The sequence below is a fragment of the Balaenoptera borealis genome (genome assembly GCF_965194805.1).
Source record: "Balaenoptera borealis genome assembly, chromosome: 21".
Taxonomy (NCBI): domain Eukaryota; kingdom Metazoa; phylum Chordata; class Mammalia; order Artiodactyla; family Balaenopteridae; genus Balaenoptera; species Balaenoptera borealis.
This window is the reverse complement of record NC_138880.1, coordinates 20,310,821-20,338,646: the sequence shown is the minus strand read 5'-3', so window position 1 is coordinate 20,338,646 and position 27,826 is coordinate 20,310,821. Positions and strand designations below refer to the sequence as shown.

Sequence of the window (27,826 nt, the reverse complement as noted above, 5' to 3'; positions counted from 1 at the left end):
AATATCTCAAGAGAAAAATGGATTGAGAAGGTTAACAGATGAGTCATAATAAAATTAGAGTGGAATTTTACCAAAATAGAAGTCAAATGGAAATAAAATAAACATTAGGGTGGGAAAAAAACATATTAAGCTTAACATGTTAACATGAAATGGAACAGAGAAAAAGTATGTTGTATACCTTCAAATTAAAGGCTGAGTGGTATCATTATTGTACAGGTTAGGAAAAATGTTCAAAAATTAAAATGTTTTACAATGGAATTTCTTGATAAGCTCAACACTTATTTTATTGTCTTTTTTCTCACCTTAGAAATATTAGTCACACTCTAAAAACCTGGGCAAAATACATTTTCGGCATCCAACCAACACCCAGATGTATTAAATTATCATATTTGAACCCTCCAAAGAAAACTAAAATGAAGCATATTGACGAAAAATGTGAACATTATGTTGCCGTATAATTCCAACATGCCCAGGGGTTCAGCTTGTCCAATAGCTGCTTCTCTGGGGACTCGTTTCATCTTGAGTCTGCAGAGAGTACAGGCTAGTGAGACATGTCCACCCAACCAGCCATTCAGATTCTCTCAGACTGTCTGCGGACACTTACGTATGCCCAGGCAAAAACTCACACGGCGATGATATTTCAACCTTTTCTTAAAAAAGAATTTTCTAACAACGTCATGGTTCTATATATTGACCCAAATTTTCCTGTCTTTTCTCATAGGAGAGATTATTTTATTCAATATTTTCTATGAATTTTTTACCATTTGTACTTCAATAATAACAGAAGACAAAGAAGGTAAATAAACGTGTGCTGAGGGAAGGTGGGTGGTACAAAGTAGAAGAAAAATCTTTAAAGAAATGAAATTAGAACTTGTAAAATACAGGCTTACTATGTAAATACCGTGTGCATGTTGCATATGGTTTTACAGACCTTGGTAAGTTTTTGGAAGTGAATTGAAAGCTATTCTTATTTTAAGACCACTGTAATGCCTATTAAAGTTTAATTCAGGTATGCAAAACTCTTGGAAGAAGTGTTTCAGGATTATAAACATTCTTACTATTCTTCATAGTCTACTTATACCCCTATTTATGATTTGATATAAGTACTCACAGGGGCAGGACAGACTTTCTCTCATTTTCCAGCCAAGGGACCCTGTGCTCACTTTTCCATGTTTTTCCTGACAAGTCCCCAGTGTACAAGGCACAGGATGATTTACCCTGATTCACTCTTATTTTTGACTTGTACTCTGGGTATAGCTGTAGGTGACAATCCCTGAAGGGAAGCATGTTGGTAGGTTGCATTAGATGAGGCTGAGATAGCTGTGTCTGAGTAGGACTGTGTCATAGTGAACCACAAAATGACCACCTACCCTTGTCCCATATTCCAGTCTCAGTTCTCTGGAACCCCGTGCTCTCAGGTATTGGGGGAGGAATCTGGCCAATGTGACAGGGACAGCAGTTTGATCTTGTTACAGCCTATGATATGAGATGCTGCTTAATTCTTATTGTTGGATTGAACAGTTGGGAATATCACTTAACCAAAATTAAGTGTCCAGCTTTGGTTTAGAATCAATCATACTGTCATAATTGCTGTTACATGTCTCTTCTGCTTACTTTGAATTAGGTCATCTACTACATGCACGAAACATGGATTTTGGAGTATTTCTTGGGTAAGTAAAAAATGTGGTGTGTCTCAGTCCCTAAGAAGAGTAGGTTTTATTACACTGATGAAAAGTAAGTCCCAAGTCATTCCCAGAATATGACCAGAAGTAGAGATCCTAGATTCCTTAGTTTTGAGACCAGGTGGGCACACTCTTATTCAGTTATTTGAGAGTTTGTAGCTGAGGTGCACCCAGTGAACAGAAATCTGGAGCATGCTTGAAGGCCCTAGATGCACGTCTAGTTTATTGCTTAGAAGGAAGAGTAGCATTCTATTTCATGTGTCTTCTTGACCTTTCTGAAAAAAATATAACAGGGCTTTGTAATTAGAGACCTAAATACTAACCTGGGGTTTGCTAATATAGGCTGTGTCATGTTGGGGGAGTTACTTAACTTCTCTGAGCCTCAGTTTTATCATGTGGAAAATGGAGGCTAAAACTACCCATATTGAAAAATCCTTGTGAGGATTGATCATTAGGGATTAGGTAGATAAAGCACATGGTGTAATGCCTGACCATCATTATCATATTCATCATTATTATCATTGTTATTAAATGTCACTGAAATTTGTCTTTTGTAGGTGGAATGTAAATAATAATACCTGGGTCGTAACTGAGGAACTAAAACCTTTAACAGTGAATTTGGACTTCCAAAGAAACAATAAAACTGTCTTCAAGGCGGCAGGCTTTGCTGGCTATGTGGGCATGTTAACAGGATTCAAACCAGTAAGGAATCTATTGTTACATAATTTTACAGGTAGCTCTCTGCGAAAGGTGGAGTCTAAGGAAATGAGGACCTAAAAAGCATATGAAGCCCCAGCTCATGGCATTGTACTTGTTGCCTTCCTTCTTAGGTTTGAGCTCAGGTGGTAGAGAAGAGTAGGAAGTGGAGGTTTCGGAGCCTTTTGTGGAGATAAAGCATGTGGTGGGTCTCAAGGGCTGGGAGTGTAAATCTGGAATCTGGCCATGGGTCTGCCCCTCAAGCAAGTTAGTCATTAAGTCTCTGCACGTAAGTTTCCTGGTCAGAAAATTGTGGCCAACAACATCCCACCTACTTACCTCACACAGTACATGTGAAAAATGCTTTGAACTTCTAAAAAAGCTCTGTTAATAGAAGGTGATAGTATCATGGTTTTGATTTTTCTCCCCTGACCCCGGCTCAATTCCCCAATCCAGGACCTGATATAACAGTGTAAAATGGCACAGTGAGAGGGCCTTAAACAGGATGGTTGAGGTTTCTGACGTTGCTTTGTTTTCTTTTCAGGGACTATTTAGTCTTACGCTCAATGAGCGTTTCAGTACAAATGGCGGTTTTATGGGTGAGTAGAGAGTTCTTAAATAAAATGGGAATTTCATAGCTGTTTTAAGAGGAGGGCTACTGTGCCTTCTGGTTAATAGTTTAATCTCTTCTAGGACCTGTGACACTGCGTGTGTTTGATCTCTTCCAGGTGTCATAGAATGGATTTTGGGGAAGAAAGATGCCAAGTGGATAGGGTTCATCATTAGATCAGTTCTGGAAAACAGCACAAGGTAATCTGGTTGCTTTATTATCAGATTTAATATTTGTTATTTTATTTTTTTCTTGAGATACGATTGACATATTAGTTTAAGATGTACTACAAGATATTTAGATACTTGTATATATGGCATGATGATCACCACAGTAAGTCTAGTTAACGTCCATCACCGCACATAGTTACACATTTCTTTTTCCTTTTGATGAGAACTTTTAAGATTTCCTTTCTTTGCAACTTTCAAATATGCAGTACAGTATTATTAACTGTAGTCATTATGATATACATGACATCCCCAGGACTTATTTTATAACTGCAAGTTTGTACCTTTTGACCCTTCACCCATTTTGCCCACCTGTCACCACCCGCCCCCAGTCAACCACCAGTTTGTTCTCTGTATCTATGAATTCCTTTGTTTTTTGATTCCACTTATAAGTGTGGTCACATGGTATTTGTCTTTCTCTGTCTGATTTATTTCATTTAGCAAAATGCTCTCAAGGTCCATCCATGTTGTCACAAATGGCAAGATTTCATTCTTTTTTTTTGGCTAAGTAATACTCTGTGTATATGTACCACATCTTCTTTATCCATTCATCCTTAGATGGACACTTAGGTTGTTTCCATAACTTAGCTTATTGTAAATAGTGCTGCGGTGAATGTGGGGCTGCAGACGTCTTTCTGAGTTCGTGTTTTCATGTCCTTCAGATAAATACTTAGAAGTGGGATTGGTGGTGGTGGTAATGGTGGTTTTAGCTTTTTGAGGAACCTCCATACTCGTGGTTTCATAGTGGCTGCACCAATTTACATTCCCACAAACAGTGCACAAGGGTTCCCTTTTCTCCACACCCTGGCCAACACTGTTACCACTTGTCTCTTTGATAATAGCCCGTCTGACACGTGAGATGATACCTTATTGTGGCTTTGATTTGCATTTCCCACCTTCTCATGCACCTGTTGGCCATCTTTGGAAAAATGTCTATTCGGATCCTCTGTGCATTTTTTAATCAGGTTGTCTTTTTTTTGCTATTGAGTGGTATGAGTTCCAGATATATTATGGATATTAACCCCTTATCAGATATATGATTTGCAAATATTTTCTCCCATTCACTGGGTTGCCTTTTTATTTTGTTGATGGTTTTATTTGTTTAGAAGCTTTTTAGTTTGAGGTATTCCCACTTGTTTATTTTTGTCTTTGTTGCCTTTGTTTTGGTGTCAAATCCAAAAACTCATTGCCAAGACCAGTGTCAAGGAGCTTATTGCCTGTGTTCTCCTTTAGGAGTTTTATGATTTCAGGTCTTACATTTAAGTCTTTAATCCATTTTGATTTTTGTGTATGGTGTAAGATAGTGGTTTGGTTTCATTCTTTTGCATGTAGCTGTCCAGTTTCCCAAACACCATTTATTGAAGAGACTGTCCTTCTCCAATGTATATTCTTGGTTCTTTTTTCGTAAATTAATTATGGGCTCTCTATTCTGTTCCATTGATCTGTGTGTCTGTTTTTATGCCAGTACCATTGTTTTGATTACTATAGCTTTGTAACACAGTGTGGAATATAATTATTCTTCTTTTTCAAGATTGCTTTGGCTATTCAGGGCCTTTTGTGATTCCACACAAATTTTAGGATTGTTCTAATTCTGTGAAAAATGCCTTTGGAGTTTTGATAGGGATTGCCGTGAACCTGTAGATTGTTTTGGGTAGTTTGGACATTTTAACATTAATTCTTCCAGTCCATGACAGTGGAGTATCTTTCTGTTCATTTGTGTCTCCTTCTGCTTCTTTCAACAGTGTCTTATAGTTCTCAGTGTACAGGTCTTTCACCTCCTTGGTTAAATTTATTCCCATGTATTTTATTCTTTTTTATAGAGATTTTTTTAATATATATATACATTTATTTGTGGCTGCATTGGGTCTTCGTTGCTGTGTGTGGGCTTTCTCTAGTTGCGGTGAGCGGGCTTCTCATTGCAGTGGCTTCTCTTGTTGCGGAGCACAGGCGCTAGGCACATGGGCTTCAGTAGTTGTGGCACGTGGGCTCAGTAGTTGTGGCTCGTGGGCTCTAGAGCGCAGGCTCAGTAGTTGTAGTTGTGATATATGGGCTTAGTTGCTCCGCGGCATGTGGGATCTTCCCGGATCAGGGATCGAACCCGTGTCCCCTGCATTGGCAGGAGGATTCTTAATCACTGTGCCACCAGGGAAGCCCTATTTTATTCTTTTTAATGTAATTGTAAATGGGATTGTTTTCTTAATTTCTCTTTCTGATAGTTCGTTATTAGTGTATGGAACCACAACTGATTTTTGTATACTGATTTTGTGTCCTGCAACTTTACTGAATTTATTATTCCTAACAGTTTTTTTGGTGGAGTCTTTAGGGATTTCTATATAGAGTAGTATGTCATCTGCAGATAGTGACAATTCCAATTCTTCCTTTCTGATTTGGATATCTTTTATTTCTTTTTCTTGCCTGATTACTCTGGCTAATACTGCCAATACTGTATTGAATAAAAATGGCAAGAGTGGGCAACTTTGTCTTGTTCCTAATCTTAGAGAAAAAGCTTTTAGCTTTTCACTGCTGAGTATGATGTTAACTGTGGGCTTGTCATATATGGCCCTTATTATGTTGAGGTATGTTTCCTTTATGCCCACTTTTTTGAGATGTTGAATAAATGGACGTTGAATTTTGTCAAATGCTTTTTCTGCACCTATTAAGATGATCATATTTTTATCCTTCATTTTGTTAATGGGTGTATCAAACTGATTGATTTGTGGATGTTGAACCATCTTTGCATCATGCTGTATGATCCTTTTAATATAGTTTACTTTAAATTACTCATATTAAAATATTTCCCAGCTTTATCTTCCACTGAGGAACTATTTCAGAATTTCTTAGGTGAACCTTTGACACTCATGGAATTCTTCATGTTTTGTGTGTGTATGTTTATAGCAAGAAAATGAAATGATTTATTTAAAAAGTTCTGGGGATAGTGCCCCTATGAAGGGCATCTACGAATTTTTCTTGGTGTAAAAAAAAAATCCCCACCCATACAGAAAAGAAAAATTTGTATAATAAAATCTTCATTTAAATCATAATACCCCCATGCACATATAGTCACCTTACCTTTGATAAAGGAGGCAAGAATATACAGTGGAGAAAAGACAGCCTCTTCAGTAAGTGGTGCTGGGAAAACTGGACAGTTACATGTAAAAGAATGAAATTAGAACACTTCCTAACACCATACACAAAAATAAACTCAAAATGGGTTAAAGACCTAAATGTAAGGCCAGACACTATAAAACTCTTAGAGGAAAACATAGGCAGAACACCCTGTGACATAAATCACAGCAAGATCCTTTTAGACCCACCTCCTAGAGAAATGGAAATAAAAACAAAAATAAACAAATGAGACCTAATGAAACTTAAAAACTTTTGCACAGCAAAGGAAACCATAAACAAGATGAAAAGACAACCCTCAGAATAGGAGAAAATATTTGCAAACGAAGCAACTGACAAAGGATTAATCTCCAAAATATACAAGCAGCTCATGCAGCTCAATATCAAAAAAACAAACAACCAAATCCAAAAATGGGCAGAAGACCTAAACAGACATTTCTCCAAAGAAGATACACAGATTGCCTACAAACACATGAAAGGATGCTCAACATCACTAATCATTAGAGAAATGCAAATCAAAACTACAATGAGGTATCACCTCACACCGGTCAGAATGGCCACCATCAAAAAATCTACAAACAATAAGATACTGGAGAGGGTGTGGAGAAAAGTGGGAACCCTCCACTGTTGGTGGGAATGTAAATTGGTGCATCCACTATGGGGAACAGTATGGAGGGTCCTTAAAAAACTAAAAATAGAACTACCATACGACCCAGCAATACCACTGGGTCATATACCCTGAGAAAACCGTAATTCAAAGAGTCATGTACCACAATGTTCACTGCAGGTCTATTTACAATAGCCAGGACATGGAAGCAACCTAAGTGTCCATTGACAGATGAATGGATAAAGAAGATGTGGCACATATATACAATGGAATATTACTCTGCCATAAAAAGAAACGAAATTGAGTTATTTGTTGTGAGGTGGATGGATCTAGAGTCTGTCATACAGAGTGAAGTAAGTCAGAAAGAGAAGAATAAATACCGTATGCTAACACATATATATGGAATCTATATTTCTTAAAAAATGGTGCTGACAAACCTAGGGGCAGGACAGCAATAAAAACGCAGACGTAGAAAATGGACTTGACACAGAGAGGGGGAAGGGGAAGTTGGGACGAAGTGAGAGAGCGGCATGGACATATATACACTACCAAATGTAAAATAGATAGATAGTGGGAAGCAGCTGCATAGCACAGGGAGATCAGCTTGGTGCTTTGTGATCACCTATTTTTTATATATATATATATATATATATATATAATATATATATAAATTTATATTATTTTTCCTAGTTCTGTTGTTGAGTGAAAGGTATAGACTGTAAGGGTGAAAGGTGATCTCTTGAGACCGTTTTTTTTGTCCTTCAGGTTAGAGGGAACATTTCAGATCTCAGTGTTTCACCACATAGGAGTCAGGGATTGTTTCTTCCTGAGCCATTGTTCACTATCCTTATTTTAAAAAAATGTGTTCCTCAGATATTTGTTTCCACAGCTAAAAATTTCCCATTCCAAGTCAACTAAAAATGTTTCCTTTGTTTCAAATGTTTCTATATAGTTATGAAGAAGCCAAGACTATATTGACCAAAACCAAGATATTGGCCCCAGCATACTTTATCCTGGGAGGCAGCAAGTCTGGGGAGGGTTGTGTGATTACACGAGACAGAGTGCAGTCTTTGGATATATATGAGTAAGTACATTTGTTAAAGCAAAATAAGCAGACAGTAAAGCATAGACTGACGTATGTACAGGTTTAAGGCATGAAACCTAGGAGGAATCTCTCTTTTTTTTATCTAGACTCGACCCCAAGCAGGGTATATGGTATGTGGTACAAACAAATTATGACCGTTGGAAAAATCCCTTCTTCCTTGATAATCGCAGAACACCTGCAAAGATGTGTCTAAACCGGACAACCCAAGAGGTACATTCACAGTGTCATATACAGAAAGAAATGGTGACTATTAAAGGTTATCTCCATTCTGGCATTTTTCATCGGCCTTTGAAGAATTTATAAAGCTCCTCTTAGCCATTGTCTCTGGACAGTCCCAACCGAGTTTCTGTTTTATTTTTAATGTAAAGAGTAAAATTTTGCCGTACTTTTTTGTTTCTTAGTTAATGCTGGACACCACTCTGTGGAGCTGAATGGCAAGAATTCAAGGGGGGGCAAGAGAAAGAAAGAAAATGTGATATATTAGAATCATCACCTGTAACAGTGACCCCAAGGGAAATTCTTTTATGGGGGAGGGGGGAGGTTGATTGAAGAATGTCTTGGTCTAATGACTCACTTGTGTGGATAAGGCTGCCAACATCTGTATTTATTGTACTGAAAAGAACTATTTTTGTGTTTTAGAATATCTCATTTGCAACCATGTACGATGTCCTGTCAACAAAACCTGTCCTCAACAAGGTATTTTTTTAAAATAATTAATTAATTAATTTGCTTTTAGGAAAAGAATTTGATCCCATGTTTTATCTTTCCCTGTTGTCTTGGATTAATCAGAGCTAGAATCCCAAGTCATGTTCAGCTTAAGGCTGCTTTTTAAAATGTTTTTGTGTGACCAAAACCATAACTCTTGGAATGTGACAAAGAACTTGGTCACTGCAGCTTGATAATCCAGTTTGGTCAGAGTGTTATTTCCAGCTTTACTTACATGGCATTTGGACTGAGTCTAGCATGTCAGTCTTGACTTCTCCGTCTGTGGGGAATCGAATGTTGTATGCTGCACCTGATACTTGACAAAGTCTGAAGTATGTTTTCAGACAGCTTTCTTTCTTAGTGGATTAGGGTTTCTCTTAAACGTTATTACATCCTTTTATCTTATCCCTTCTCTATAGCTAAAATATGCAGAAGTGTCCTGATCATCCAATTTGCCAAGAGCCAATAGCCCCTTCTTGTGTATTTCTGATTCCTCTGATTTTCCCCATTTGTTCCTTCTCTTCTTTTCCTTGGTCCTTTTCCTAAACCCTCCCTAAAATCAGTGTGCTTCCATCACCTCTGCCAGAACAAACTGTCCTGTTCATTAGCATGTGACTGAGAACCTGGCCCCTGAGGGAAGCCTTCCTTATGCCCACTGACCCCGCCATACTTCTCATTTTGCCCACACCATCTTCGTGTGAGCTCACAGTTGGGTTACTTACACATCCTGTGGGGGTTGGGTGTGTGCCTTCTGCATGCCTGCATAGTTTCCCTCACTGCGTGAGAAATGCTTTCAGGATAAGGATAGCCGAAGCTAAACTGTTTAGATGCCATAGTACACCGTTAGTCTTTGTAAATTGTGCACTGAGGAGGGTTAAGTGAGTCTTAAAGCTTTGGTGGTGAAGCAGTATACTGCTCAGAATTAAGACCTTGTAAAGAACTGAAGATTCTCTCCCACGCCTGTTTATATCGTGCCCTGGAATAATGGTTCTACTGAAGTCAGTTGTTTTAGTTGTTATTGACTTACTAATTTTTGGATCTTTATATTATATGATACTTATTTTGTGTCTTTTCACATATATATTATATATTAATTATTTAATGTTAAGAAACTTCATAAGCAATTCCACAAGAAATGCTAATATGAGGCAGGTCATCTTAGAATTGAAAACATCCTTAAAGTAAAAATAACTTTTCTTTCAGCTGACGGTATACACAGCCTTGATAGACGTTACCAAAGGCCAATTTGAAACATACCTGCGGGACTGCCCAGACCCCTGTATAGGTTGGTGAGCACACACCTGGCCTGTAGGATGCGCCCTGTATGACATCAAGACGGGAGCTCTCACGGGGCTGAGAAGTACAGCTGTCTGATCTCCTTCCAAAGACTGAGACTCAGGGCAGGTTCTCTTTGAGGTGTGAGCTTGTCCTGCTTGGTATGTTTACAATTCACAGGCTATTTTTGCCGTAATGGTTGATTTTCCTTATATACAGATAACTCCTTTTAGTGAAGTGCAACAATCATCCAGAATTTACAGTGATTCATTTCAGTCTGATTCATTTGGGGATGGGGATGGGCAATTAAAACTATTGTGGGACCCACCCCCATGGAATAAAGCAAGATTCTCTGTGAGCACAGAATCCTGTACATCTGTGTAATAGTTAAATAGTCCACATTATTCAGTGTTTCACTTTTATCTACATATTTGTATGTTTTTGTCTTTTCTTCCTGGCTCTTACTATTAAAATTAATATACCATTGTTTTTGCTGTCTGTGACAGCAGTGTATTTCACTAATTTTGATTGGCGGGGGATGAGACAGGCATTCAGCTGTATGTTTCTCTTCATGGGCAGCACATGGGCTTTTGACTCTGAATAGAAGTACTTTCTGGGGTTCTTGAAGTAACCGGTATGCAAGGCAGTCTTTTATACTCAGGATTGAAGTGTTTCCTTTTTCATAATTAACCTACCACCACTAACCCCAGGAAGTTATTAAATAAATTTCAAAAACAGTCCCGGGTTCTATGAATCAATAGTAAATAAGCAGGTCAAAGACTAGTGGAAAATGGGAGGTGAACTGTTATTTTAAACTCTCATAAGTATCATTCATTTAATAAATAGATTTTGTTTTTCCTTCTGATCAAATATGTATTTTTTTTAACTAAGTATAGTTACTAAAAATGTTTTTCAGAAATCTATGAGAAGTGCTGATAGGACTTGTTAACCTTTCAGACCTTCACAGTTTTGAAATGTATGCCAGTTGGGCAAGACTGTAGCTACTTCATTTCTGTATAATGTCAGCTGTATTCGTGACACTCAGTAAACAGTCATTGGAAGAAGTGTCAGTCAGCAGTCATGTGTGCTGAGTGTGTACCTCACGTGTTGGTTTGAGGGTGGGGTTATGGAGAAATCCGAGCTGAATGTAATATTTGAATTAACATTACAAGGGTTATGGAGGTGGGTTATTCAACTTAAGACTAAATGGTCACAGTCTTACATGACTAACCCTAACTCAGTGGTATCAACCGAGTGTGTGTGTCCAGAGGCAGCTTCTCCCCCCACAGGCGGTGCGACTGCAGCGACACTAGTATTAGCTCAGTGAAGCAGGGAGAATTACAAGAGGATTTGTGCTGAAAACAAGATTCAATTAATTTGTTTAAAAATCTTCTGTAATTTACACGTTTCATAACTTTTTAATAGAAAATGTCATGAATTTTTCATGAAGTCCCTTGTCCCCTCCAGTTTACCTCAGTGTGTCTTAAAACACTGTCATTTTCTGTGTGCGCCATGGCATGCGAAAAGGTTGGAAAGCACCATCACAGAGCTCTGGGTGGAAAGTGAACCCGGAGGCCTTTCATCGTGGCTGCGTGCCCTGGGACAAGCCACCAAGCCTTCCAACACCCTCAGGTCTGCCTCTGTCAAGTGAGGGTTTAACCCCAGTTTTCTCCAAGGTTTCTTCTAGCTTTATGAATCCAGATTTAAACTGCATCTCAGGTTAGGAGGCAGTTAGGTAGCAGCCGACCTCCAGGTGCTGTTGGAGACGTCAGAACCGTTGTAGTTTTCTTTATTCACAGACATGCATGGGTGAATCTACTCAAAAGTTTTCTTAATAAGTATTTCAAAATAATGACGACACACTAATTTGCAGAAAGCATGCGCATCGTTAAAGCAGTCATGGGCAGCTAGCTCGGATGCCCCAAATAGCCTGTCAGTGGCAAATGGACGTTATTTTTATACACAGATAACATCTGTATAATACGTATGTATATCTTACACACTGACAGTAAATTTGTTTAAGTTTGAAAACATGTAGCACCTGAGTTCAATGCCAACCCTATTTCAGTCTCAGGAAAACATAATCAATTCAAATTATGCTCTACAGTAGCCCACTGGGCTAAACAAATAATTTCAACTCCCACATACAGATATGAGACTGGGGTGAGAGCATTATTTCAAAATATTATGATAAGAGATGGGTATTCTAACACGTCAACTTGCAAGACCATGCATGCCCAGGTGTGTGTGGGTGAGTGAAATTACCCACAGGAGCAATGACCAAGGAGAAAAAACGATGTTAATAACAGTTTCTGTTCTTCACATACTCAGGTACAATGAACCATTATCACCAAATACAATAAGTAAGAAAGACTTTCCATCTTAGTTACTGAAAATAAATATTTCCTTGTGTACCTAACACCTAATGATTAGCTTGCCCTGTCATTATCAGTAGAGAATTAAGTTTATCGTCTTGACTGTAGAAAATAGATTTTCAGTATTATGTATTTTTTCCCGTTAATTTACAGTTGCTAGATGGAATAAGGGAATCTATAACAAATCAGTATGTACTGAACAATACTGTTGTCTTCGCAGCCAGGTAAAAATTTATATTTTTCAAATCATTTTCACGTTGAAAATCTGCCATGGCCAAAATAATCTGATACTGAAAATATTTTTCTATCATCTCCTTAAGCTCTCAATATGCCAAGAGCTAGTATGATGGATTTTTTTAAAATCGTTAAGTGCTTGTTTAGGAGAAGAGATTATAGCTCCTATTTTTTTTTTCTTTTTTTAAAATCATAGAATTGATAGGCTATCCAGCTAGATCCTAGATTTCAAGAGTTGAGTACAAGCACTTTTAACTTTTTTCTTTTTTCAACTAAGCTACTTAAAACAGTGACAAATTCGGCACTAAAGACACAGAGAAGAGCTAATAAAATTTTCAAGTCGTTTATCAGAATTTTAACCAAAGTGATTATCCTTTGGTGTATCATTTTGTGTAAAATACTTGGAAAAATTTTTTTAAATAACCAGTTGCAGCTTTGCCAAGTTAGTTAGAAAACAGAAGTGTAACTTTTACTGAAGAATTTTTTATAATTTTATTTTTGACAATTCCATTGGTTTTCCTACAGAGCAACTTTTTTGCCCTTCAAATTAAAACAAATTTAAAACTTTTGGCACTGAACAACAGTATTTTACAGAGTTAATATTTTACAGAGTTTAGCATAGAAAAACAGGAAGGTGCAATTTTTTTTATCAAGTGACATTAATGACAAATTGATTTAGAAGGAATGGTTTTTCATGTTCTGCTTTAGATACTGCCACAAGGTTTACTTAACAGTAATTTTTAAGTTTTATTAATAAAGTTATGTAACCTAGGTATAGTAAAATAAAGGATTTTGTCTGTGTGCAGAGAATACCACATTAAATTTGTATCAGACCTACTTTTCATCAGTTATACCTCCAAGCTACTTGATGGCTTCTGTACAGAAGCCAGTGGGCTAGGTTATTTTAATATTTTTTTAAATATACAAACAATATAGTAATTTATTCCTTTTGGTTAAAAAAATTTTTTTTTAATGAAAAGAAACAAAAGTCTCTTTATTTCACTCTCTCTAATTCTACTCCTCTCCTGGGAGGTAACCCCTCACACATACTCTGTGCTATGTCCTGTGCTTATTTTTGTTTTTCATTTAGCAGTATGAATCTCTTTCCATGTCACTATCGATTTTCATCATACTTTTAAAATGCTTTGTAGGATTCTAAAATACATTTTGTGGACATTTAGTTTGTTTTCATGGTTTTGCAACTGTAAGTAATGCTACAGTGAACATATTTCAAGTATGTGAAAGTTTACAGAGCAGATAATAAAGATGTGTTTAGGTGCACACTTATTTTGTATGCTACTACCGAAGTGCCTGCCAGAATGTGTGAATCTTTATACACTTCCACCAACAGTGGGGAGAATGCCTTTTCCCAAGACACTCAAAACAGTAATTGTTGTCAAATGACATCAGTGAACAACACATTTGTAAGAGTGAGCACAGTTACTCTATTTCCATTGCCAGATTCATTTTCAGAGAATCCCTGGGGCATCCTGCAAAGACATTCCTGGGGAGATGGGGTCAGGTGGGCTACAACTCCAATTTGGCGAAGGGTCCACTATGAGTACTGATAACAGGTGCCTGTGTCAGGGCAACTGAAAAAAGGAGAAGGAAAACCCGATGGAGGCCCCTCTAAACCTGGAAAATCTGATCTGAAAGGGTGGGAAGAAATCAAGGAATTGTGACTCTTGGCCCTGTGTTCCAAGACAGTATTTTCCACCTAGACAGAATCAACAGCTTGTAACTGAAAAACTTCACACTGAAGTCAACAACTTCAACACTGAGTGGTGTATCCAGGGCTCTACAATTACCATTTCGTAAATCAAGTCATTCTGGAAACACCAACTTACCTAACATTCAACCCTTCTGGCTACTGAGTCACTGAATTCCAGAAGCCTTTGGGGACAACAGCTTATCCAGCACTGGAATAAGAAAAAGATTCTATTCTGTCCTTCCACAGTGTCTGCTCAGAGACAGACAGAACCAGGCTGGAGTGATCCTTGGCCTTATTCATAAAGGCAATACTTAAGTGGTGCTCTGCTCGGAAGGCTTTCAAGGTACTGCTTTTATCATGATTACATTTTATCCTAAGTACAAACAGGTCTGGCTCCCTTTTCTATATCCTTCTTACTTCCTGCAGCTCGACAAGGAAATGAACTGAGCGAACATTCATTCAGTAGGTGCACATGCAATTCAGTAGAAAAGGGATAGTATTTTTAATAAACGGAACTGGAACAATTGGATACTAATCAGAAAATAAAGGAACATTGATCCATATCTCCCACTGTATACAAAAATTAATTCAAAATGATAATCGGTGACCTAAATGTAAAAATCTAAAGCTATAAAACCTCTAGAAGGAAACAGAAAAATCTATGTGACCTTGGGTTACGGAAAAATTTCTTAGATATGATACTACATGCAGGATGCCTAAGAGAAAATAGTAAATCAGCTTCCATCAAAATTGAGAGCTTCTTTAATAAGCACTGAAAAAAGAATAAAAAGGCTCAGGAAAGATTTGCAGATCATTGATCTAATAAAGGACTTTAGAATATATAAACAACTCTTACAACTCAGAAATAAGAAATCCAACAACCCAATTTTAAAAATAGGCAAAACATTTGAAGACACTTCAAAGAAAACATATGGATGGCAAATGTGTACATGAGATGTTCAAGATCATCAGTTACTAGGGATACGCAAGTCAAACCATAATGAGATACCACTACACATGTATTAGAATGTCTAAAAATTGCAAAGACTGATAATACCAAGTGTTGGCTGGGATGTGGAGCAAGTGAGTGGAACCCTCAGTGTGTAATGGAGGAGTAATGTAAAATGGTACAGCCACATTGGGAAATCCAAACCAGAAACAATCCAATGTGCATCAACAGATTAATGGATAAACAGTGGTGTTATTGATAGGGACAGAGTAAAGGGACAAATTAGGTAATTAAAGAGTTAATCCCACTAGGGGACTGTAAGTAAAGAAAAAAGTATGGGAGACCCCTGTAAGTTAATGATCACTCAAGAAAGCAGGGTTGCTTAGCAACAAAACCATGCAATAGAAGCATGAGACAGGCCCCAAAACAATAAAACAATGGCGGCAAGAGACCCACATCCTGCCCACTGAGCTCAGTAAGTTAAATGATGCCTAGCACATGCTCTTCTGCGCACACTGAAAACAAAATACGAGGAAAAGGTGACATTATACTAAAACCTAGGATGATTTACCATATTTAAGTATATGTTACTATCCTTTTGCTCGGCTTGACTATGTAGGGACAAGGAAACTCCACCCGACGTGGAGGAGGAGCTGACGATGGAAGCTAGACGTCCACTCAAGAACGAGGAAGACGGTGGTCTTTTCTCTCTCCCCACTTTTCCTTTGATTATAAAACCGTAGCCCACTAAGTTCTCAGAGCACGGCACCCTCTTGCCCGCCTGCTTGTAAGCCTCACAAGCGTCCTATTCTCAAAAAAATAAACTCAAAACGGTTTGAAGACCTAAATATAAGACGCAACACCATAAAACTCCTAGAAGGGAACATAGGCAAAACACCCCCAGACGTACGTAGTAGCAATTTTTTCTCAGCTCCGTCTCCCAAGGCAAAAAAGCAAAACCAAAAATGAACAAATGGGACCTAATCAAACATAAAAGCTTTTGCACAGCAAAGGAAACCATAAAACGAAAAGACAGCCTATGCACTGGGAGGAAATATCTGCAAATGATGCGACCAACAAGGGCTTAATTTCCAAAATACACAAACAGCTCACACAACTCAATATCCAAAAAACAAAATAAATGGGTAGAAGAACCTAAATACACATTTCTCCAAAGACATATAGATGGCCAACAGGGGCACATGAAAAGATGCAAACATTGCTAATTATTAGAGAAATGCAAATCAAAGCTACAATGAGGTACCACACCTCACACTGGTCAGAATGACCATTATCAAAAAGCCTACAAATAATAAATTCTGGAGAGGGTGTGGAGATAAAGGGAACCCTCCGGGACTGTTGGTGGGAATGTAAATTGGTGCAGCCACTATGGAGAACAGTATGGAGGTTCCTTAAAAAAGTAAAAATAGAGCTACCCTATGATCCAGCAGTCCCACTCCTGGGCTTAAATCCAGAAAAGAGGAAAACTCTCATTTGAAAGCTACATGCAACCCAATGTTTCCAGCAGCGCTATTTACAATAGCCAAGACATGGAAGCAACCCGAATGCTCATTGATAGATGACTGGTTTAAGAAGATGTACACACACACACCATGGAATATTACTCAGCCATAAAAATGAAATATTGCCATTTGCAGCAACATGGATGGACTAGAGAATATCATAATAAGTGAAGTAAGTCAGAGAAAGACAAATGTTTTATCACTTATATGTAGAATCTAAAAAAATAACACGAATCTATATACAAAACAGAAACAGACTCACAGACATAGAAAACAAACTATGGTTACCAAAGGGGAAGATGGGGGGAGGGATAAATTAGTATGGGATTAACAAACTACTATATATAAAATAAATGAGCAACAAGGATTTACTGTATAGCACAGAGACCTATGTTCAGTATCTTGTAATAACCTATAATGAAAAATAATCTGAAAAATGTATATATATAACTGAATCACTTTGCTGTACACCAGAAACTAACACAATACTGTAAATCAACTATACATCAATTTTAAAAAAAAGTTCTCAGAACAATGAAGGATGCACAGTGTACTGACAGTACCCACACATGCGCTTTCTTTTCTTTATCCTTTCCTTTTAATTGTATTTAAAGTGTTAGGGAAGGGTCACGATAAGGATAGAGAAATAAATTTGACATGACATTTTATGGTGACCGATGTGGATTTTAAAACATTTCAGTGAAAAACAACGGTCAGAGGTATTGGCATCTATTGTAATACTAAACACCTTCAGTAATTGTATAGATCACAAAGACTTCAAATTAATCTCCTCTACCCAAACTTCTCGGTATAATTTTCCTTGATGGGTCTGATGCTCTGCTGAATTCATGGTGTTTTTCATACAAACAATATTCTTACTTGGCAGAGATGGCCTTCAAAGGGCCTGACCAATCACTGACGTCTCATTTACACCTTGCTGTCAATACACACAATGTCACAAGAGTTGGTGCAAGATGTATATAAGTATACTCCCCACTGCACCCCCCCCACCAAAAAAATGAAGAAATTAACTCTCTGCAAAATAGCAAATAGAAAATGGCCTTGTTTTTGCTGAAAAAACATAACGTGCTGTTTGTGGTTTAATACTGTGATTACACTGTACTTGTTCTCTGACCTCCTATTTGATCAGCATATTCCCCACAGACAAGAGAGGCCCACACTCATACTGCTCTTCCTTCTTTGCCCTACTCGGCCACTCTCTGCAATAATAGGAAGATGCCAATGCAAGCAAGGTTAGACACTATTGATAAGGTTGACCCTATCCTTTGTTCTTCCCACATCTTGGATCCTCAGTAACAATATTTACCGAACACTAGGGATGTTTGGCTTCCTATCTGGAGAGGTAGGTAGAGTGGAATCCACTTGATCTGAAGAAGAGTTAACATTAAGTTGTTTTTTTGTCTCCCACAGGGAGGTTAATTTAGCCACCAGGCAGTAAACAGTGGTGGTGATTTAACAATTACCTCTTTTCTAGAACAACAGTTTCTTTCAAAGAATCAACCTAGCCACTTCCCTTTTCACAAATCGGTGACAATGAAATCAGCAATGCCAGAATACTGCGGATAGGATAGCCGATAGCCGAAGTCCTGCAAATAATAGGTGAGCTGAGTCATTACACAAGTAGTGAATGTTGTAGACAGGTAGTTACACTGCAAAGTTGACAAACACAAATACTATCAAACCAAATTTCTGTATAGAGCCAAAAGACAACCTAAATGAATGGAAAGCTATACAGGGTTCATGGATTGGAAAACTCAATACTGTTTATATTCTTATTTCCTCAAATTGATCTATTTATTCAATGTAATTCCAATAAAAATCCCAGCAGCTTTTTTGTTTGTGAAAACTAAGAAGACAGTTCTAAAATTGCAAATGCAAGATTATGGACACAGAATAGTCAAAAGTTCTTGAGAAAGAAGAACAAACTTAGAGGTCTTATGTTGCCTATTTTCAAGACTTTCTATAAAGCTACAGTAACGACATGGATGTAAGACTAGACATATAAACGAGTGGGAAAGAGATTCCACACACAGATCCACACGCACATGGCCAACTGATTTCCATGAAGGTGACAAGATAATTTAATAGAGAAGAATAGTCTTTTCAACAAATGGTGCAGGCTGGATTTCTATATGGGAGGAAAATAAATCTGATCCTTACCTCACATTATACAAAAAAATTACTCAAAATGGAGGATATATCTACGTGTAAAAACTAAAACTATAAAACGTCTAGAAGAAAATAGGAAAAAAACCTCAATGACTTTGGCATAGGCAAATTATTTCTTAGGACACAAAGTACCAAGCATTAAAAAAAAAATGACATAACATCATAATTAACAGCTTCTTTGAAAGAGAAAAATGAAAATGCAAACCACAGACTGGGAGGAAATATTTATAATAACTATATAAGACAAAGGACTAGTATCCACAATATAAAAAGAATTCTTACAACTTAGTAAGTTGTTTATCTTTAGGATACATTTCTAGAAATTGAATTGCTCTGTCAAAGGATATACACATCATGAAAAACTTCGGTGCATATTGCCAAACTAGGGTACCAATTTTCATGGACCATTTAGTAGAAAAATGGGGGGCGGGGGGAGAATCCTCTTCTCAGAAACCTTTAGTAGATACTTTTAAATTTGAGTAAAAACCTGGTCTTTCTGAAAGGCTTTCCAATGATTAGTTTAAACTCTGCTATCATATCACATCACTGAATTCACTGCATTTTAAATAATTCCATATTCATTTTGATCATATCAATCAATGCATATGACTTACCTATTAGCAGATTTGAAAAAGAATAGCTAGGTATATATTTGCATTTTCCTCAGCTGGAACTATTCCGTCTGAAATACACTATTATAGGAGTATTACACTGTTCTTTTCAAAACTGTTGAAGTGGAGAGAAATCTGTCATAATTAAATGAGATAGCCAATCCTACATAGTAAAACGTAAGAACTTAAACCTCTCTTTGGAGTACTAAAATAATTTAATCATTTACTCATAGACAGTGAACACCTTCTATATGCCAGGAACTGCTCTAAAGGTTAGTTTTATTGCAGTGGACAAAGCAGAGAAAAATTCCTGCCCTTATAGAGCTTACCCTTCAATTAGGGGGTTCTGTATGTAGTATATAAGACAGATGTAACTAAAAAATAGAAGAGCACAGCCACACTGTAAGAAAAATGTCTCAAGTTTAATAAATCTTCTCTCTGGTTGGTTGATATGTCGTTATTTTTCATGTCTTGATTTTTTTAAAAATTGAAGTATAGTTGATTTACAATGTTGTTTTAGTTTCTGGTGTATAGCAAAGTGATTCAGTTATACATATACATATATATTCTTTTTCATATTCTTTTCCATTATGGTTTATTACAGGATACTGAATATAGTTCCCTGTGCTATACAGTAGGACCTTGTTATTTTTCTATTTTATATATAGTAGTTTGTATTGAGGGGTTTTTTTACACATTTAAAATAGTCAAATAAGCCACAATTCTGGAATAAATTCTAAAGCATAAATGAGTATGTCAATTTAAATGAAAATGCAACTCAGGGCTGTATGCAGGATATACATTTATTAACAGTGAAAAAGCATTTACCCAAAGTGAATGTTACAAAATACAAAGAGTACCTGCTGCACGGTCTGGCGAGCTCACTCTTTTAGGCATTATTTCAACCTGCGAGGTTTCTCTCTCACTCAGTTTGACCTTTTCTTCCTCTTTTATCTCTAACCAAATTTTTAACTTAAAAATGAAGACAAACAGTAATATTCAATGCCTAACCCCTTTAGCAACAGTTACCAGGGAAAAACATATTAAACAAGTTATCTGCTCTCAAGTCCTAGGTATTTTAAAACTAAATTATCTACTATAATAGAAAACAACAGACCATATTACAACAGCTATAACATAAGTCAAATAAGCAAGTTTGATAAGGTTCACAGATACTACAGTAATAACTAAGGTATAAGTACAACGCTTCCACTGTATCGATCTTTAAAATGCATGCAGAGAGAGAGAGACAGTCTTAATATGTAAGGCCTGGCTTGAGTATCAAAATGAAGTTTCTGTACAGAGTCTAGAAAACAAATACAGAACTTAAGTATACATATAATGTAACTTATGTTTCAATTTCCCTGAAGTCAAGCCAATTGAATAAGAATTCCTGTTTCTGGAATGATAGTTTTCTGAATAAGTTTTACTAATTCAGAAAGTTGGAGATATATGTCTCACATAATTTAAATTATGGAGCAATACAGTCAATGCCCTCATAGGGAAATCCTCATTTAATACTCCCTGACTGGACATTATACTTTTACACTGAGGTATCAGGCAAGAATTTCAGAGGAACACCAACCAAATTCTTTTCTTATGGGGTACTTCAGTTAATTGTTGACAAATTTAAAAGACTATTTGGAACAATTCTTCTTATTTTATTCAAGAAAGAATCTGTAAAGATGACTTAATTGTTAACTGGCTATGTGAAGCCTTACTGGGTATATGGCAAGTTTGGGATCTAAAGCTACACCACCTTTTAAAAGCTGATTTACTTAGTGACAAAGAGGTCATGTAGATTTTCGTTACTCAAAACTTCATCTGCGAACCTGCTTCTCTCTCACTGCATACAAAAGCAACTGCTATGCTTTGGCTAAACTATCTTCTCAAAAGGCAAGGCTGTCCAAAGGCATATAGAACTTTAACGTGCTGGTACATAAATTTAGTTCTATTAATCTCTACTTTAAAGATCTTGGTTTTCCTTTTAAAATTAATCACAATGTTACTTTACTTGGCTGTGCAGAAATACTCTCTAATTATAGAAAACTTTTTTTTTTTTTTTTACTTTTAGACTGAGGCAACACAGATATGAATTGAAATTCTAGAAAATATTTATCTAATAGATAATTATGTAAGTTCTAGGTACTAAGGACAAGTGTTCTAAACTTATTATCCAATTTGAATAGAATATTAATATATATTCTACAATAACCTGGATACCTTTATAACCTGCCCTATTCTTGCACAGGAATAAGAGATGCAAGTATCTAAAAGAACATTAGACCCAACAGCAGCAACACTGGCATTATCTGGAAGCCTGGCCTAAAGGCTGGGCTTTACAATAAATAGTATATTTCTCTAACTCTTGACCACTGCTCTTTGAATAGCCTAATTATACAGAACAGTGACTTGCTGTATAGAATTCAACATAATTTCCAAAAAGATAGTTTACAGGTTAAGTCCAAACTTTATTTAAAACTACATTTTAAATTTAACGTTACCAAACATCACAATGGGGAAAAAAAATCAAGACCAAAAAAAATGACAGAAAGAAAAAGAAAAAAACCCCACGGTGTATCAAGGCTTGAATCTGTCCAGAACTCAGTTTTTGATGTTTTAAACTGCCATGGGCAGAAATTAGCACACCTACCAAAATCGCAGTGTCAAACTAATTTACATTTTTTACAGATCAAAACAGATGTTTATTTAGTGCCATTTTCATATATGCACTGACTATGTAAAGAGAGTCAGATGAGCCTCTGAAGACATCTCATGTACTCTGGGCTCCCACCGTCTCTGAAAAACAGAATCACAGTTAATGCCTTATAAGTTACTTACTGAGTTAAGACCTTAGAGAATTTAGTTTAATACTGCTCTCTTCCATTAAAACTTTCACTTCTAATATAAAGTTATTACAAAAGAAACTTAGTTTGCTACAATAATTCCCTGATAACACACAGCAAGAGTTTAAAAGGCATAGGTAAGGGTTTCCATTTTAAGATGGCAGACTAAGCAGATACTTCCTCTCTCTCAAAAAGAAAACCCCACTAGAAAAAAAAAAGAAAAGAAGTATAAAAATGAATAAACCCAGACCAACAGAAGAAGAGTGGTTGTGAGAGAACAGAGGATGGGGAACCACAACAAGTTCCCAGGACGCTCAAAGGGGACGGAGGCAGAGGGAAGAGGGGAGGAAGCTGCAGCCTAGACGCGCTAGCACAGGCGGCAGTGCAGAGGGCACCAACTGAGTCCTGACAGGCAGAAGTGGGCTGAAGACTGGGAAAGTAACTGAAGGTTTGACATTTGGTTTGCACTTCTCTTCACCCTATTTCTTAAAAAAACAAAAAATCTTATATGAGTTTCATCAACTGATGAATTGATGAACAAAAAAGAAAATCTTTGACCTTGATGCAAGAAATGTGCTCCTCTGAGTGGCCCTTGGGTTGTGCTATTAGACCCATAAAGAAGGAAATCTGGGACTATCACTTGGCTCTGCAACAAATCATATTTATATAGAATCATCTTCAGGAAATTATAGAAGATTCAATTATTATAGTTACAAAAACAGAATGTACGTGTGTTTACTTTAATAATGTTAATAACGTAAGAATATGAATGAAACTGAACAGAGGAGGCAGAAGGAAAAGGGGAGGAGCAAGTAGTTGGGTAATGACCAAAGTTGATGGAACTAGAAAATGTATATATTTATAAGAACAAAGGTAACAGAAAAACCAAAAATAATATAAACACTGAAAGAAGAGGTAGGTCTAAATACTTTTCATTTGGGAGACAGGAAATATTATCTAATTTTTAAAATTAAGAAAAATTATAAGAATAGTATTTAGAGATCTAGAGGGTCTCCTCCAAAAGAACTGAAAACCAATAATTAAAAGAAACGGGCTCTTGCCAATCATCACTAACTGCTTTATACCTTTCTTTCTTAAGCCATGTGCATATATTACTTTGTTAAAACTAAAAACAGAAAAATATTATAATACTATTTTATAAATTGGGCAGTTGAACAAATTTTTATAGAACTATGCTTCCTTTCTAATGTTTAGCTTAGATATTCCAGGTACTAGTAGCACATTTAAAAAACAAAACAAAATGATGGTATCAAGATTCAGTAGCTTTTCAATATGATACGGTTAAAACTGATAACACTTACCAGGTTCTTTTAGTGTCTGAGAATTCCCAGCTAATTCTTCAGTCTGCATTTCACATAATATTTCACCAGATAAATGGTTTTTCTGTTCTTCTTCTACCATTTTCTTCCTTAGATCTGCCTTTAGAATGAAAATTAAAAATACAAAATCATTTTTCACCTTAACAATATTTGTTATATAAAGACAACTTTAATTAAAGAGAGCAAAATACCTCTGAATATATTGTCAGTTTAAGTGGTAAATCTTCAACTTTCACAAAGTCTTCTTCATCAGATTTTTGACTTATGTTACCAGATTCTGCTTCCTATAAGATTAACAAATTATATTTAATGACGGCAATCCACTCTATCTCTGGATCTAAACCAAAGTCATCCATGCCAAGAGATAAAGTGGATTCTTACATGTGTATATATGTCAGTAATTCTATCATATTTGCTTTTCTTCTATATTCAGCTCAGTGAATAGAACAGAAATCTAGAGTTCACGGGAAGGGCTACACACTTCCAACTGTGGGCACACAGTCAAGCTTTTCTGTCCCCATTTTATAAAACAAAGAGCCAGTTCACACAGGTTAGAGGAAAAAATAGTAATAGTAATACTGAGGGCTAAAATAATTAGAACAACTACTCTTATTACTTGATATGTTTATAGAATGCATCAGAGCTGTATCCAGCAGAATATAAGTAAACATTTACAGTCTTCCTTCCTTCCTTCCTTCCTTTTTTCTTTCTTTCTCTCCCTCTCTCTCCCTCTCTCTCCCTCTCTCTCTCTCTCTGGCTGTGTTGGGTCTTCGTTGCTGTGCACGGGCTTTCTCTAGTTGCGGCGAGCGGGGCTACTCTTCGTTGCGGTGCGCGGCCTTCTCATTGCGGTGGCTTCTCTCATTGCAGAGCACGGGCTCTAGGCGCGTGGGCTTCAGTAGTTGTGGCATGTGGGCTCAGTAGTTGTGGCTCGGGGGTTCTAGAGCACAGGCTCAGTAGTTGTGGCGCATGGGCTTAGCTGCTCCGCAGCCTGTGGGATCTTCCCAGACCAGGGCTCGAACCCATGTACCCTGCATGGGCAGGTGGATTCTTAACCACTGTGCCACCAGCGAAGCCCCTACAGACTTTCAGTATCAACTCCAGAGGTTCAAATAGAAAGATGAGGTATGAACTTAGTAACTCACAAAAGTTACTAAAAAACACCTCACACTGTTTTTCCTGAAAACTGATGTCTTTTATTCTCCTAGTTCTTTGATTTTTAATAGTATCATCATTCTACCAATTACCCAGTAGAAACCTTAGGTTTTTCTTTTTCTTGAAACATTTCTCACCCATGTCTCTCTGTTCAGCTCACTTTGTATTTATATGATAATGGAGGCTCCTAACACAGCTTGCTTGACAACACTTCTTACACAGTCATCAGATTCATCTTCAAAAACCGTGACTTTGACCATTTCACTTTCTTGCGCAAAGACCTTCAGTAGTGTTCCCTGCCTAAAATTCAAATTCAAGACCCTCTGAGATCTAATTTCAAGTTAATTTTGATTGAATGCCTCCTACAGTAATTCTATGCACTCATCAAATGATAACAAGAACAAATCTAGTAAGTAACTTTCACAGTTTTAAATGCAAAATTTTACGGGTAGTGAAGCAAATAAAACAGTTAAGAGAGTTACTCTTTCTACGAATGTTTTGAAGTATTATAAGCCCCCTTGCTGAGAAGCTGTGAAATCATAAGTATATCTTTGGGCAGAAAACTGATGTTAATTAAAAAATATGTGAAACATATTCTTTAGACCTAAAGGTACATTATTACAAATCCCTTCAGTTTTACTGACAAGAGAAAGTGAAGTATATATAACATATACGGCCCAAGGATCCACAAAAAAAACCCTATTTGCTATAAAATTAAATTGAAACAAACGTCCAGAGTAAAACTAAACTTAGCTACTTACATCATAAATGCAGATTTGCTAGCTTACTTTTCTGTCATCCCCTATACAGAGCTAGGGACTCTAGTGCTGTCAAACTGCTTTATTTCCCATCCCAAATGTAAACTTTCAGGGTTATCAAAGATTATGAAGTGTTCCAAACTGTTGAGAAGTCAAGCGTGGATGGCGTAAGAGATGATTCACATATCACTACCCCTTTAGATCTGAACTTGAACTCCCTCAAGGTTTCCATATAAAACTCATCTCTTTGCTTCTCAAAACTATGAAAAGTGGAATTTTAGGTTTTGAGATGGTCATCTTAATTCACTATCACTCTTCTGTTCAAGTTTAAAATAAGTCTGAGTAAGAAATAAAAATGTTCCGACAGTTTCTAAACCTAAACACAAAGCAGAGTTATGTTTATATACTAGAAATGTTAACCTGAAAATGAAGAAATATGCACAGAAATGAAATGCAAATGATACATACATAGTCATTCACTAACACTGGAGATTCAGTGTCAGGACTTCCAGCCAAAGAGCTTTCAGGAGTTTCCTGGGCAGATTTAACTTCTTTGACTCTAGGCACCAAGGTTTCAATTTCAGTTAAAGGTAAAGGCAAAGCGTTAGGCTGATTAGATGAATCGATGGTAGTAAGAGCGTCCTTTTGGACAGTGCTGTTTAAAGGTTGCTCATTTTCCAAGATATTGAGGTAACAGGGCTTCACAGGAGTGCTATCTTGGTCATCTGTCATCAAAAGAAAGTCTTAACATTAGTGTAATACAACTGTCATTAAATTTACTATTATACCAAATAAAGACTAAACTGTATAAATTAGAGTAATCAAGACATTTAAGACCCAAAAGAAAAGGCAACTAGAAATTATCTTTATCAATGGTTCCCAAATTTATTTGACCAGATTCATCTGGGGATACTTTAAATATTAGATTCCTGAAATGCACCTGATTTCTAATGAAATAGGATTTTCAGGAGTAAGGCCCAGGAATGGGTATTTTTAAAAAATCCCCCGCATTGGTATCTAAAGATACCTTCCTTACAAAATTTTTTTCTGTGTTTAAATATTTGTGAACTATTCTTTAACAGCTGTTTGCAGAAACAAAGCCCTCGTGTTTTCTACAAAGGATTTATGGAGAAAAAAAAAAGACATACCTCAGGTCCAAAACACCTTTGAACTTCCATTAGCTAAGAATTTAGATTTTTTTGTTTTTAAGCACATAAAGGGCACTACAGATAATCTTAACATTGAAACTTATTTAGATTTCTTACCTTTACTAGTAGTGGGTTCTTGTTCTGATGGGACATTTTTGCTTTCCGCTGATTTTTCAAAATCGTGCTGTGGAACCTGGAAGGAAAAAGTGATGTCTTAATAGCAGGGCCTAAATATATGGTCACTATGCAGGAGATGCTTGGTAAGTGTGGTATGTCCAGCCTGAGACCTCAGACAGGGGAATTTAAAATACCCCCTGAAAGTGTTTCAGGGAGGCGGCGGTGGCTGCAGTTCCGCGGCAGCCCAGGACAAGGGCTCCTCTTCTCAGCCGCACAGGAACACAAGGAACTGAATGTTACGGACTCCACTAGTTTTCACTGTTTTTTTCAGACCAGACTCTATCTTAAATGAAACTAAAAGACACCTGTTTATATGCAGATGTTAAGTGAAAGGAAGAGGAAATGACGAGGAGGAGAGAAAGATGAACAGAGCTAAGTGCCTTCTGCAGGAGGACAGAAAACTGAAGACACCTCATAACTGGGTGTACCAGATGCTAGGAAGGAAGGAGTACAGTCGTGGGGTGGGAGCTGGTGACAAGGGGACGGTGCTGGTGGTTGTCTGAAGCTGTTTAAGAAATATATGGACCTTTAGATTCCCTCCCCCAGGCTCAACAGAAAATGGGAGATTATGTTTTGGAGAAAAGGAACTAGTGAGCCTCAGACCAGGGGCCACCAGGGAAGGGGTAGGCTGCAGAAAGCACAAGTGAAGACAGGATAAAGTGTCACACTGAAACAGAAAGATCTAGTGCAAGTCTGTATAGAGGTGGGACCCTCAGCCCTAATCCTACATCTAACTGCAGAACACCAACAGCCAAGGAGGCAGAAGGAGACTGGAGGACCCT

General features: G+C 37.1%; 2 protein-coding genes across 45 annotated transcripts in view; one reads left to right on the top strand and one right to left on the bottom strand.

The window, feature by feature from the left end:
• The window catches only part of ASAH1 (N-acylsphingosine amidohydrolase 1), a 38,860-nt gene extending 28,344 nt beyond the window's left edge, over nucleotides 1-10,516 (top strand). Inside the window, exons 6-14 of one of the 2 annotated variants that reach the window (XM_082375344.1) lie at nucleotides 722-796; nucleotides 1,625-1,670; nucleotides 2,240-2,384; nucleotides 2,923-2,977; nucleotides 3,107-3,188; nucleotides 7,898-8,029; nucleotides 8,137-8,260; nucleotides 8,690-8,746; nucleotides 9,959-10,516. In XM_082375344.1, the coding sequence (XP_082231470.1) occupies nucleotides 722-796; nucleotides 1,625-1,670; nucleotides 2,240-2,384; nucleotides 2,923-2,977; nucleotides 3,107-3,188; nucleotides 7,898-8,029; nucleotides 8,137-8,260; nucleotides 8,690-8,746; nucleotides 9,959-10,048 (806 nt within the window). In that variant the 3' untranslated portion in view covers nucleotides 10,049-10,516. The remainder of the gene's footprint in view (nucleotides 1-721; nucleotides 797-1,624; nucleotides 1,671-2,239; nucleotides 2,385-2,922; nucleotides 2,978-3,106; nucleotides 3,189-7,897; nucleotides 8,030-8,136; nucleotides 8,261-8,689; nucleotides 8,747-9,958) is intronic. The other variant, XM_082375345.1, reaches the window with a different exon arrangement.
• A 9,892-nt stretch (nucleotides 10,517-20,408) lies between these two features.
• PCM1 (pericentriolar material 1) overlaps nucleotides 20,409-27,826 on the bottom strand; it is an 87,765-nt gene continuing 80,347 nt past the window's right edge. For all 43 annotated transcript variants that reach the window (XM_082375154.1, XM_082375117.1, XM_082375115.1 and 40 more), the window contains 5 exons: nucleotides 26,985-27,060; nucleotides 26,188-26,444; nucleotides 24,001-24,093; nucleotides 23,792-23,909; nucleotides 20,409-22,422 (listed from right to left, as the gene is read on the bottom strand). In XM_082375154.1, the coding sequence (XP_082231280.1) occupies nucleotides 22,397-22,422; nucleotides 23,792-23,909; nucleotides 24,001-24,093; nucleotides 26,188-26,444; nucleotides 26,985-27,060 (570 nt within the window). In that variant the 3' untranslated portion in view covers nucleotides 20,409-22,396. The remainder of the gene's footprint in view (nucleotides 22,423-23,791; nucleotides 23,910-24,000; nucleotides 24,094-26,187; nucleotides 26,445-26,984; nucleotides 27,061-27,826) is intronic.